The sequence below is a fragment of the Ursus americanus genome, chromosome 16 (assembly GCF_024610735.1).
Source record: "Ursus americanus isolate L20-20 chromosome 16, mUrsAme1.1.p, whole genome shotgun sequence".
In the NCBI taxonomy this organism is placed as follows: Eukaryota; Metazoa; Chordata; class Mammalia; order Carnivora; family Ursidae; genus Ursus; species Ursus americanus.
Genome location: NC_142142.1, coordinates 40,714,327 through 40,727,242, shown reverse-complemented (window position 1 = coordinate 40,727,242; position 12,916 = coordinate 40,714,327). Strand labels below are relative to the sequence as shown.

Here is a 12,916-nt window from a genome sequence, read left to right as displayed (position 1 = left end):
AGGCAGCTAGTGTCACCTAGCTGCCGAGAGGATGTGATGAGACTAATCGATTCCCGCTGAGGTCCAAAAAAAATCAGGAACCTGACTCGGGGTACTCAGTGTTGCATTTCCAAAAGCAGGGGAGGGGATTTCACAGGTGCGCTCTTCATTATCATGCTTTACCATTTACATAACATTGCACAGTCCCTTGTGGTCGATATTACACTTAAAAGAATAAAGAAAAAGAAAGAAGAGATTTAGAAAAGGAAATGATATATTGAGTAACACTCTGTCAATCAGTGAAGATTGCAGCAAACCTAATTTTTTTATGTATTGTTTTACATTTAAATCCAGTTAATTAGCATGTAGTGTATTGTTAGTTTCAGAGGTAGAGGCCAGTGATTCATCAGTTGCGTATAACACCCAGTGCTCATGACATCGGGTGGCCTCGTTCATGCCCGTCACCCAGTTACCCCATCCCTCCACCCACCTCTCTCCAGCAACCCTCAGTGTGTTTCCTATGATTAAGAGTCTCTAATGATTGGTCTCCCTCTCTGATTTCATCTTGTTTGATCTTTCCTTCCCTTCCCCTATGCTCCTCTGTTTTGTAGACTTAATTTTTACAATGAGGGTGAATAAACACGAGGCTAGTAAATCTAGTGGTGAAATGTCCCCCACATTGCAACAGGTAAGCAGTCCCTTGCCTATGTAAGCTTCAGGACCCACGGTGCTCATGGAGGAGAAAGAAAGATGCCAGAATTGCCTGGGAGCGTTTTAAAGACACATGCCTAGACACTCCAGCCACCCCAGCTCACACACCTACCTCGATTCCTGTGTGCCCGTGCTGGGCAAAGGAGCCCGCGAGGAGGTCAGAGCTGAGATTTGCGTTCTTAGAATAAGTGCCTTCCATAGCTTCTGAACTCATCCCCTGACACCACCCCCACCATTGAGAGCTGGAGCTTTATTTGCATACTGAAGGGAGAAAATAATGTGCCTTCCTTGCTTTGTATGGCCACCCTTTCTGCCACCGCAGTGTTGGCCTTTTTCTGTCCCTGTGCTGGAAGGCGTTCAGGCCCCTAGTCCTGTTCCTGGCTGCTTACAAGTTCACACAACTTTGGCCTTCCTGCCTTCCTCCTGCTCTCCTTGGGCATGTCTTTTGTCTTTCTGTCTTTATGTTTATTGAAGCTGCTCTTAGGTGCTCCTGGAGAAATCCAGAACCGACTAGGCACCAACTTGTCCTGCAACATTAATGATGGTGACAATGAATGGATGAGCCCTGTTGCATTTTAATAGGAGAAAATGGCTTTAAGGAAACCTGGGTGGGGGGAGGGGGACAGAACAAGGCTGTGGGAAAGGTATTTGGAGGACACTTGACCTCAAGAACACCCTTCCGATTGTTCAGCCAGACATCAACTCCACCCCCATCGCCAGGGAGGGGCCTCCCATGACAGTGCTGGGGCGGGGGGTGCAGCTCCCACCACCGTTAATGCCAGTTTCCCAGTAGCATTTCACACTTACTAAGTGGGCCATTTGAGTTTTGAATTTCCAATTCATCTCCAGACTCTTGAGTATTACTATTTTAGGCCTCTCATCTCTACCAAATTTCACTTTGACTCAGACATTTCATCCCATTCCAGATAATAGAGCTCAGACTCAGAGTGAAATTGGCCTGGGTTGATGTAACTCCATTTCTATTACCATGTGGTCTCGGTTTGTAATAGAAGCTAGAAGTGACCCCTGTTGGCTGTTTTGAGTAGTGAGGTCTCAAAGTACTTGGAAAAGAAAATACTAGGTCCACAGGGGCTCCAGAGCACCTGCTGGTGGGCACCTCAACACACAGTATTCCAAATGCATTTGTTTTGCAAAATATACTGATATAGAAATTATACAGGGAGGTTGTATGGGGGGCAGTAGTTGTTGGAAAGTATTTGAAAGAAGCTTGCTTAATCTCATGCTCATAAACCAAATTCTTTCTATCTATCTATCTATCTATCTATCTATGTAATCTGTCTATTCCTCTATCTGGAGAGAGAGAGAGAAGCTTCTCTCCTTCCAGATAGAGGTGTAGGGGTTTGGGGCATCTTCTAGTGAAAAGCCAAAGCATTGGTAGTATCATTTGTTATTTTAATATAAAAATTTTTCCCAAGTTCTTTTTATAAATGTTAACAACTTACTCTCTTTAGAGAAGCCCCAATCTAAGAAAATAAAGAACTTATTTTTCATGAATTATCCTTTTGGAGAACATTGAGTCTTTGAAGAAGAAATATTACAGCTAGAAAACACTAACCAGGACTCATGCGGGCTTTTCCTCTCTCATCTCAGGGATCTGGAAGCTCCCACCCGGGAGGATCAAGAAAAAGTTTAAACATGCCTCTTTGATAAAGTTCAATTTCTCGTGTCAGGCATACTCTAAAGAAAAAGTGGTAATTAAGTTGGATTATTACTTTGTCTAACAAAAATCGACATACCTTTCAAAGCCCAATTCAAGTCCCGCCTTCTTTAGGATATTTCTTTGTTACTCCCAAAGACTACAATCTCTTCTCAAACCCCTACCACACTCACAAGCTATCTATGAACCTAATTACCTAATTACAAGATTACCTCGTAGTCTTTAATTGTGAATTTGGTCCTGCATCCTTTTTTTCCAGCTCTATAGATATTCAGTAAATACCATTGACTGTTACTTGATGGATTCACTGGGGAAGAAAAATCTAGTCTTTGACAATTTAATTAAATATTTACCCAGTCCTTCTCCTTCGCTAAAGAAAGAACCAAAAGAAATTAGCTTTGGTTGACACAAGAAAGATTAACTTCCTATCTCCGATGAATTAAACTCTGGAACAAGATAGCAGCTATAATTCTATAAGACACTTTGGAGTATATAAAGCATTTTCACGTACGTGATCTCATTTCTCCTCAGTAGAACCCTATGGGGATTAAAGGAGCCATTTGGTTTTCCAAACTCTTAAATTTAGAAGAATTGTTTTTTTCCCCCAAGTACCTACCTCTTACAGATAGGTTAACTGAGATTCAGAGAGATGAAGTCACTTGCCTTAATCCACGCAACTGGTAACCAGCAGAGATGGGAAGCAGATCAAGGAGTTCTGAACCCCAATCCAGAGTTCTTCCCGTTGCAATAAGCTGTTTCCCTGCTTGGAATAGATTAAAGAAAAATTATGGAATTCCTTCTAATGAAAATCTTTAGGCTCCCTTACGAACACCACAAACAACGTCATGCTTCGTAACATTTACGTACCCCTCTTCCAAAGAGATGAAAATCATTCTTGGTATAATTTTGAAAAATCTTTGAGCTTAAGAAGTCTTTGGCCTGCCTGTAAAATAACTATCAGCCCTGCCCAATATCCTAGAGGAGTTTAGAGAATGGTAGTTTTTATGCTATGAGTCATACTTTCAATTTCTATTAAAATTCGTGTATGGCCACATATGCTTTCTCTCAGGCTTTGGGCCTCCAGGCCTGTGCTAATTTGCATGTCTGGTTTAGATAATGTCTGAGGTCTCTTCCAGTCTGAAAAGAAGCCTCGGATTCTGTTATATAAGTGAGATCACATTCCACCTACCAAGAATTGGTGGTTCTTTTTCTTTAAAACTACTGTGTTTTTGTTGTGTGGATGCAGGACTCAGGGACAAAAGCATTTCATGCTTACCTACCAGGCTTTGACAAAGATGGAGTATTCCTACACCATGAGCTGACCTGTCCACTCCTCCTACACTGACCCTAGAGAATCGCCCTTTCCTGCAAACCATTTCCAAAGCAGCTCAACAGGCAAATCACAGACAGCGTTGGGATTCTAAGTTTCTTGATCTGATTGGCAATCCTAAGTCAGTGTGAGGGGAAGACCTCAGAGTTGCCAATAAGCCTGATTCCAAATCTGCAGAAACTGGTTTGACTAGACTAGACTAGACTCATCTCACCTCTTACTGTCCTCACCCCAAAATGCCAAAAAGATACTGTCAGGTTTTTTCACTAATTTTGTTGTCTCCCAACATAAAGTAATTCTCACTAAATAAAGAGCTAATAAAAGGGCATCAATTTTCCAGGAGGGCTTTCAGATCAGTGTAGGGTGAGCCGGTCTCTCTTCGTGAGGAAATTATGGCGCTAGGGAGAGCTCTGTTCTCACAACATTAGACAGGTCCAGTCTTTGCTCCAATTATGTATTGTCAATGAGGCCCTCCCCATCCCACGACTGCCTGCTCTGCTTTCAGTGTCTTCTCTTTTTCCATGGCTCTCACCACCTTCTCATATGCAATGTAGTTTACTGTTTGTTTTGAGTGTAAGTCCCACAGAGCAGGGCTGTTTGTCTAGCCATCATTGTGTTCTCAGCATGTAGAGAGGCGTCTGGCACCACAGTAGACATTCAGTAAAACGTGGTTGAATGAATGAATGTACTGTGGGATAAGAGATATTGATTAAGTCCAATAAGCTAGTGTTGGGGAGGGGAAGGATCTCGGGGTGGGTGAGGGAAACAAAGGTGATTAAGACACAGTCCCTCTCTTCCAAAAGATCCTCACCAACCAAGGGGGGATACATGCATGAAGAATTACACAAGAAGACGGAACAGGGCAGGCCCGTAAACATCAGACTATCACCAGGGAGCCTTGACCTGCAGACCTCGAAAAGAAAAGGGTGTAGAAGCTGATTTGTGGAGCAGACACAGGATTGTATCCCCTTTGGCCAGAGCGAGTGAGGACAACCTCACTGTGAAAATGTCAGCACCGGCCGTTCAGACCAGGGTCCTCAGCAAGGCGGACGGAGTCCAATGCAGACTACCTCTCATTTCTCCTCAAGCGCTGTTACCTGAGTGAACTGTTAGGGTTTCTTTTTCCTACTTGGAATCCTTTTAAACCTGAGGCGGATTTGACCAAAAAGCCCGCACTTTAGTTGTGTCTACATGGCCTAATGTGGAGGGGAATTTGGGCAAACACCCAATTAATCTAGTCCATACAAATTGCTTTTCCACATAAGGCTGGCCCAAAAATCCCACTTTGAGGCCTTATCAAAATAAATAGGTCATTTAGACTTCTGTGTCGTTCAGACCCAGAGCCCACGGGAGACGCAGTGAAGGAAGGGTCCAGGTTCAGCAGGGAGCCTCGGTGACTGTGGCAAGGTCATGCCTGGCGAATGTGCCTCTCTCCTTTCCAAACTTTTCATATTTAAAAACCATCCATTTTTTTCAAGCACTTTTCTCATATGCCCTTTTCTCCCCCTTCGCACATATAATATCTTCCACAGTACCTCCATTATACTCTGCGCAGCAGGGCTGGTGCTGAGGCTGAGGGGCTGTTTGGATTCCGGGACAAGATCCGTGAGCAAAGGAAATCTGATCCAGGATGTTTTTTTTCTGTGAGTTCCAAGTTTGAGGAAAGCCTTCCCTAGATATTTCCCTCCTCCTGAGGTCTCCGTGGAAGCCAAGAGCCTCTGTGGCTCTTTGGAACATAAGACACCACTGAGGTGAAGGTTGGGCTGCCCCCATAGCACGGGTGACATGAGGTGAGGGGACACAGCTCTGAGCGTCGGGCTGGCTGGGCAGGGACCGGGGGAGCCGGCAGTCGGGTGGATGCTGGGCTCTTAGTACCCAGGCCTACTCTGCCCGCAGGCGGCTGCGGCCACTGCCCGCCCCCCCCCACCACCACCTTCCAGGGCCGTGTCCCTCAAACCGGGGTCCCAGCCAACCCACATCTTGGGTCGAAAGAGGGCCACACTCTTTCCGGGTGATTCCGATGGGGGATCGCTGACTTCGGAGCACAACAGTGGAACAATTCCTTCTCCTTTATGGCTTCTCTTCCTTTTCAAGGCCTTCCCTGATGAAGTTTTTAACCTCGACTCACCAAGAGAAACAGTTTAGAGGTGCAAGGAAGATAGAATAAACGACAGGTCTACAGTGGAGGTTTTGAAGTTGCTGTTCACCAGATGGTGACTCAGTCCTCAGGGCAGTCCTCTACAGCCTTTGTCCTTCAGCCCTTTGAGACAAGCAGAACCCAAGGTTCAAAAAAGCAGAGTAACCGTTTGGCCAAGATCTCTCAGCAGAGTAGGTGACAGAGCTGGGGTCTGAGCCCAGGGCTAGCTGACTCTACATGCCCTGACGGAACCACTGGAGAAAGCCCAGGGCCTCCCACAGAGAAAGGACGCCTCCACAGGGACATCCCAAGCCCTCTAGAAAGTGCCACCACTAGGTGCTAGCTGCCTGTGCAGTGTTTTTGAAGTGGGAGGCCAGGCCGGAAGGTCAGACATGTGGCGCGGTCGCTGGCGGGTGTCGTAGCAGAGACAGAGGCGGACAAGAAGCTGGTCCTGCGCGGGGGCTCGGGAAGGTTCAGGAAGCAGAGCAGGCTTTCACAGGTCGGGCACAGCATCACGGGCAACACAAAGGCGAGGCTAGAGGAAAGCAGTGTGAGTTGGGTTGTTGGCCAGTAGGGCCTGCTCTTCTCAGAGACCGGGCCTGTCAGAAGCCCAGGGCCTCAGAGGGAGAAGGGGCTCTGGAGGACCATGTGGCCCAAACTTCTACCAACGACAAACACGGTTGCTTCCTTACGGTTCTTCAATGTGAGCATCTAGGGGATGGATCTTCCTCCGAGGGGCTGGGCCTTTTCTTGGGCAGTTCAGAGCTCTGGGTCTCCTCTGGCGTTCTCACGCTTTCAAGAAAGGAAGTCTGGATCTGATTGAGAGAAGCCTCTGCTCTGAGCACAAGCGGCCTTGTCCATTCTTCAGCTGAAAGGTCTGCATTCAGAAGCCGGACTTTCCAAGGATAAACAGGGTTCGGTGCTGCCAACTCTTCCAGCAGCAACCAGAAATTTGATGAGAAGGTTCAGGGAAAATTATTCTTTTTTCCATCAAGTAATGGCGAGCGCGGCCTTGTGTCATAAGGGATCAAGAGAGAGGTTCTTGTATGTTCGTGTCCCTGCATCTTCGGCCTCCAGGTGAGGTCATGACAAAGTAGAGAGCTGCGTGTTCCCTGGGCCTGAGGCCTTCAGACCGCCAACCGTGGGCGTCGGAGCAGAAAGAAACTTGCTTTCCTGAGTCAGTTGGCCAGATTTCTGGAGCCCATTTAAAAGCTTCACACAGAAACTGAGTTAACACTGCGATGTCTATGAGAAGGACATGTCCAGAAAAAAGCTTTCCCCCCTGCAGCAGGGATTTTTCGGGAGAAAAAAAAAAAAATCTCCATGCCCCTATTTCTCTACTCCAGGAAGGTCTTCTGAGTCTGAGAGGCCATTTCATGTCCAATTCAGCCACACTGAGTATCACATCATGGAGATGCTGTTCAGGCCATTATATATGTGAAGCTGAAGTATTTACAACACCCAGCAATGCCCAGATTCTCTAGAACAAGCCTCTGGTCTCTCTTTGCTTTGGCAAAAGTTGATCTCGGGACTGCCTGAAACCACGGACTCCAGCTGGAGCCCTTTGGGTGACTTCTCTGAGAAGGAATCACAATGAGATGTGTCATCTTACTATTCGATAAAGCCAGGGAGTGTCAGCCTTCACCAAAGCGAAAAGACAGTTCGTCAAAGTCGGAGTGATTTTTCTGCTGATAGAGTCATCTGCCCCCACATAAAAGACCCTCAACCAGTCTGCTGGTCCCTGACGGTCACTTTTTTGAAACGTAAGCTTGTCTTTTCAGAAGACAGTTCTCAGAAAGCAGAAGCACGCACCATATTTGGGGGCTGGGGGGTGGGGACGGGCTCAGTGCCCACTCAGGCTGCTGTGTGGACCCGGCATAGGCCACCGGAGAACTCTCCCTGTGCTGACCAGCAGCGTTGGTCAAGGGCTCTGACGTCGCCAGGCATCAGGCCCCGGGAGGGCTGGTGTTGGCACAGAAATGTGAGCTGCTGGGTTAACTCCCTGGTCCATGCTTTTCCATTTGGGTTATAGACATATTTCTGTTTGTGTGTCTGGGACTAGAGCTGCCACATGCTGAGTTTTCCCTTGCATGACTTTCAGTGGGAAAAAACAAACCCTCATTTCAAAGACATTGTTAAAATTATATATATAATAAAATGCAAGCACGTAAATGTGTGGCATCCACTCCTTGACTTCCCTGTGGGGACAAGGTTTTAACCTATGCCTTGTAATGTGTGCACTGTTGTCCATTGTGTCTCAAGGGTACCCAGGGCGAATATGGCCTGTACAACTCATCACCCAGACTTAACTCACCTAAGTGACTTCAGTGGGGAGAAGTCAGGGTAGGGGCCTTGAATTCTCTTCAACTAGTGAAATAATGAACAATAAGAGGAAGTGCATATACTTAGCAAGAACAAAATATTGGCCGGTCTATTCATTCATTCAACAAATAATTATCGCGCACCTGTTCTATGCGGGACACTGTTCTAGGTGCTTGGTTACATCAGGAACAGAAAAAAGATCACTACCTTGTGGACCCGGCATTCGGGTAGGAGACGCAGACCATAAGCAACAAACATGAGCTAGTGATTAAATTAGGTGATAAGTAGATGCGTAAGTAGAGCAGAGTAAGGGGGTGGGGGGAGGGGAGGGGAAGTAAACATGTATTTGGTAGGGCTAGCAAACCCATGTTCTCTGGGGCTAATCATTTTTTAGGTGCATAATAATGATGCCAATAATAATATTACTTGCCGACATGGACCGAGGCTGACTCCGTGTGCTCCCTGGGCCAGGCGTTTACTTGGCTGTCTCATTTAATCTGCAAGGCTACCCTGGCTCTTCAGCTCTCTAAGGCCAAGTGCCAGACCTTGGTTCTTGGCCTTGGTCTTCTCCAGCATCATGCTTTGTCTTTGCAATAGGACTTACTCCCAAAACACTGGTATTCATTGGAATGTTACATGTAGCAGCTGTCCCCATGAACCCCAGGGCCCATGGAGTGCATTTATTAATCTCCTCAGTACACGGACCCAGGGCGTCCTTTGTGGACCTAGGTACCAGTGGCGGGGTTTTCCATGTAGGTAGATGGGAATGAAAAAGCAAAAGGAAGGGACCTTCTGTTCTGTGTTGCTCTGATTTCACACACTGCTGGGGGACCATTGGCTAAAGACACCAGCTTCTAGCATGGCCTTTGCTCTTTATTTCTCTGTCATGTGCACAGTGAGGACATAGTTCAGGCTGATTGCTGGTGGCATCTCTGTTTCTGTCACTTCCTTTTTTACCTACTAGAGGACTTTGGGGTTGGTTAGGACTTTGAAAGTCTTCTCAGCCAGGCTTTCCCTGAGGGAGCCCAGTGGGAGAACTGCATCCCACAGCAGCCCTCCACAGGCTTTGAGGCATGGCTGGAAAGAAGGAGCTACCAAAGCTTCTCTGATAAGGCATCAACTTCGAACCAGGACGGGGCCCTTGGAGTTGGAGAAGAATCCAGCCCGCCCTCTGTTGGTTAGAGAGAACTCATCCACGCATTCTGTAACCTTTATGTGCTTGGTCTGTTCCTGGAGCTGCTGTAAAAAACAGGAGGAAAAGTTGATAAGTCCATGGTAACTCTGGCCATGGCCATAATTTGGTCCTCGGAATGGATAGACTATAGTTTTCAGATAGGATGGAAGCCTTCGGTAGAATAATGATGGACTAAAAAAACACTTTGAGCCAGAGATTTTATCAGTGCAGTAAATCACAAGTCAAGTCAGAACTGCAGATGACACACACCAGTTCCTGGAACAATTGATTTGTTTTTTTCCTTTTGGCATGAACTTGTCACTTTCTATCCCACTTTCTGTTCTGTTCCTACGAGAACCGTCTCCTTCCCCAGGTGCTCCGATCCATCCTACACATCCTCACAAGCTCTGTTCCCCACCACACCCTGGTTCATGCTAATGCGGCATCCCCGTGATATCTCTTTGTGTCCACTGCCAGCCCCCAAGGCACTTGCCTAGCTGCCATCACCACGGCCTTGAACATGACCTCGGCCCCTGCTTCCAGCCCTCTCTCCCCTCCCTTCCCTCTACCTCTGTCATGTGCTCATGACACCCATGGCAGTTCCCCAGACCTCACTTTCTCATACCCCAGACACTTCTGCTTTGTGCCTGCCTTCGTTACTCACTCTCTCCTCCCCAAAGGGATCCCACTTAAGGCAGATGGGCCCAGTTACACTCACCTCTCCCTCCTTAACCTCCAGTAGACCTTAGTATCACCACCACTCCTTTGGTACATGGCCCATATTTCCCCCACAGTCTTGCTCATCTTCTCATATTTAAATGCAAGAACAGGGAACTTTTTCATGTTACTTCCCATCCAGCTTATGGCCAAACATGCAACACAATGCAGAAGTCACTCCCAATTACAGTTGACCCTTGAACAACATGGAGGTTAGGGGTGCCGACACTCTGCACTGTTGAATATCAGTTTTGACTGTTCAGAACTTACCTGCTAATAGTCTACTGTTGACTAGAAGCCTTTACCAATAACATAAACAGTCTTCTAACACATATTTTCTACGATAAATGTATTATCCGCTGTATTCTTACAATAAAGTAAGCTAGAGAAAAGAAAATGTTATTAAGGAAATCGTAAGAAGGAGAAAAGACATTTATGTATTGTACCACACGGTAGAAGCGGACCCAAGCAGTCAAACAGTGTTCAAGAGCCAGCCATAAATTACTGGAGGTCTAACCAGCAATTGCCCCCCCATCCCTGCCCCAAAGAGAGATCTTGAGGAATCTCGCCTTTCGTTTTGCTTATCCCAGCATTGCGTACAACATGGCAGACCCCTGCAAGACATCCCAGAAAATGCTCCTGAGAGCCCTCACCTCATTCCAGGCCCATCAACAAGTTGGGATTTTTGTTTGTGTTTGTTTTGTTTTATTTTTAAGCAAGAGGAAGAATCTATTTGCAGGAGAATTGTGAAAAAAAAAAAGCCAAATAAAAATAAACACAGACGACTTAAATGCGTGGAGCTTTGTCTCTCTTTTGTCCCCTTCTCTGCCCTTCCTCCTCGTCCCCATTCCCCTCGCTTTCTGTTTTGCTTTTCATGCCAGTTGCTACAGACTGTAATTTAAAAACTGCCCTGGCTTTTCCAGAGCCGGGAGGAATGTGCATCCGCACGTGGATTTTTCCACAAGAAATCTGTTCCTGTGTTTTGGTTCTTCTTAGCCAGAACCAGTGAGAACAAGCAATGGGATGAGCCCACCCAACTCCCCAGTCCTTATTCTGATTCGCTTGAGCGGCTCAGCAGGGGGGGCGGGGCCGGGCTGCGTTCCACCCCGTCAGGCTGTCTGATGAAGGTTGTGCTCCATTTGTTCGGCTGGTTTTTATGGTCTCTTTGTTGTTCGTGGAAAGACTTTGAAAGTCATCATTCTGAATCCTTCAGCTCTTCTGCTATTCCCGCTCAGGGTCTCAACGGGACCCGCACCATGAGAAAGGGAAAGAGGAAGTTTCCAGCCAGTTAGTTGTGCAATTTCTGAAGACGGTGGTGGGGGCACGTGGACTCTTTCAAGAAAGAGGTTGGGATGGCAAAGGGGCAGGTTCAGTGGAGGGTTCTCCAGAGCAACCCGAGAGCAAGCCTGTAAGCATTTCCAGGCGGGAAACGTCTCTCCGTGCCCTTGCTTCTTGCTCCTGCCCCTTTCCAGCCGCACCTCTGGCCCTCTCTCTTTCCCTGTGGTGCTCAGGCCCAGCCCTTCCACTCTCACTGGAAGAGCATGGAGAGCCTGGAATGTGCTTGTGCGTCTGAGATATCAGGATGCTGATATCGGGGCCAGAGTCGGCCGCCAGGAACATCACGAGCCTGGTCTTTGAGACCTTCTTCCCATGGCGTCTTTAATCTGGACCTTGCCCATCTCTTCAGAGCTGCTCCAAGGACTTTGCTACACAGCTACAGACTTTTTTTTTTCTTTCTAAACTCGTATTCGTATCTAATCGTAGGAAACCTTATACGTTGCCTCACTTATGTTATCTCGTTTGATAGTCAGGCCACTAGTACCATAGACTGAGGGGCTTAGAAACAAGAGCTATTTACCACATTGTCTCCAGGCCAGAAGTCCGAGATCTGGGTGCCAGCGTGGTGGGGCTCCGGGGGGAGCTCTCTTCTGGATCAGAGACTGCTGACTTCTCGCTGTACCCTCACATGGCAGGAAGAGGGCAAGCTAGCTCTGTGGCCTCTTCTGATAAGGGCACTGATCCCCTTCCTCATAACCTAATTCCCTCCCAAAGCCTGTACCTCCTACCACCATCCCATCACATCCGGGATGAGATATCAACATGTAAATTTGGGGGCTGGAGGGGGGAGGACACACAAACACTCAGTTCACAACATTACTGCGACCCCCTAAGATAGATAAATGGTGTAAATGTTCATGTCCAGAGTCAAGAACATTGACGTTGGGGGAAGTCTTACAGAGTCATCCAAGGTCCCACAATAAATAGTGGCAAGGGACAGAACTTGAACCAGTCCTCTGACTTCAAATTCAGGATTCCTGCCGTTCGCTCCAGCTTCCAATGAGTGTTGATGTTCCTTCCCACCCGTACCCCAGGAGGCGAGTACGCTTCTAGCCCTCGGTCATGCTTAAGACGTCATGGCGGATTAAATCGAATTTCTCCTGATCACTAAAAGAGAATCCTCATGGCACCTTTCTGAAAAACTGGAGATGCTGATGTTCCTCTGCTTGTTGTTTTTCATTAGACCCTTCTTATGACTCAGTCAGGAGAGGAGGATGGGGCAATAACATGAATTCTGGCCTCAACAAAAGTAAGTAAATGTCACACTCTTATTTGGAGGAAAACGTTGTTTTCTACAAACACGGGTGGAGAGTAGGGTCATGAGGTAGAACAGGGCTGGGTGAGCGTTTCTCGGCTTGCGTGGGGGGAGGACATCAACATTAAGTGCCAGGGTGAGGGCCTATCCCTGACACCTGCTCCTTGAAAGATGGCGTGGGATTTTCATTCAGACCTTTCGGTTTGGTTGTGTTGCATTTGGTTTTTGCATTTTTGAAGTCAGAAGGCTTCTCAGGCCTGGGTTTTCTGTATGAA

At 47.2% G+C, this 12,916-nt stretch overlaps 1 protein-coding gene across 7 annotated transcripts in view; it reads left to right on the top strand.

The window, feature by feature from the left end:
- FLI1 (Fli-1 proto-oncogene, ETS transcription factor) overlaps positions 1-12,916 on the top strand; it is a 122,318-nt gene that overhangs the window by 102,733 nt on the left and 6,669 nt on the right. For 6 of the 7 annotated variants that reach the window (XM_087868284.1, XM_045783765.2, XM_087868285.1 and 3 more), the window contains one exon: positions 12,570-12,635. The exons of the other annotated variant lie outside the window; for it this stretch is intronic. In XM_087868284.1, the coding sequence (XP_087724410.1) occupies positions 12,570-12,635 (66 nt within the window). The remainder of the gene's footprint in view (positions 1-12,569; positions 12,636-12,916) is intronic. 7 annotated transcript variants of the gene reach the window in all.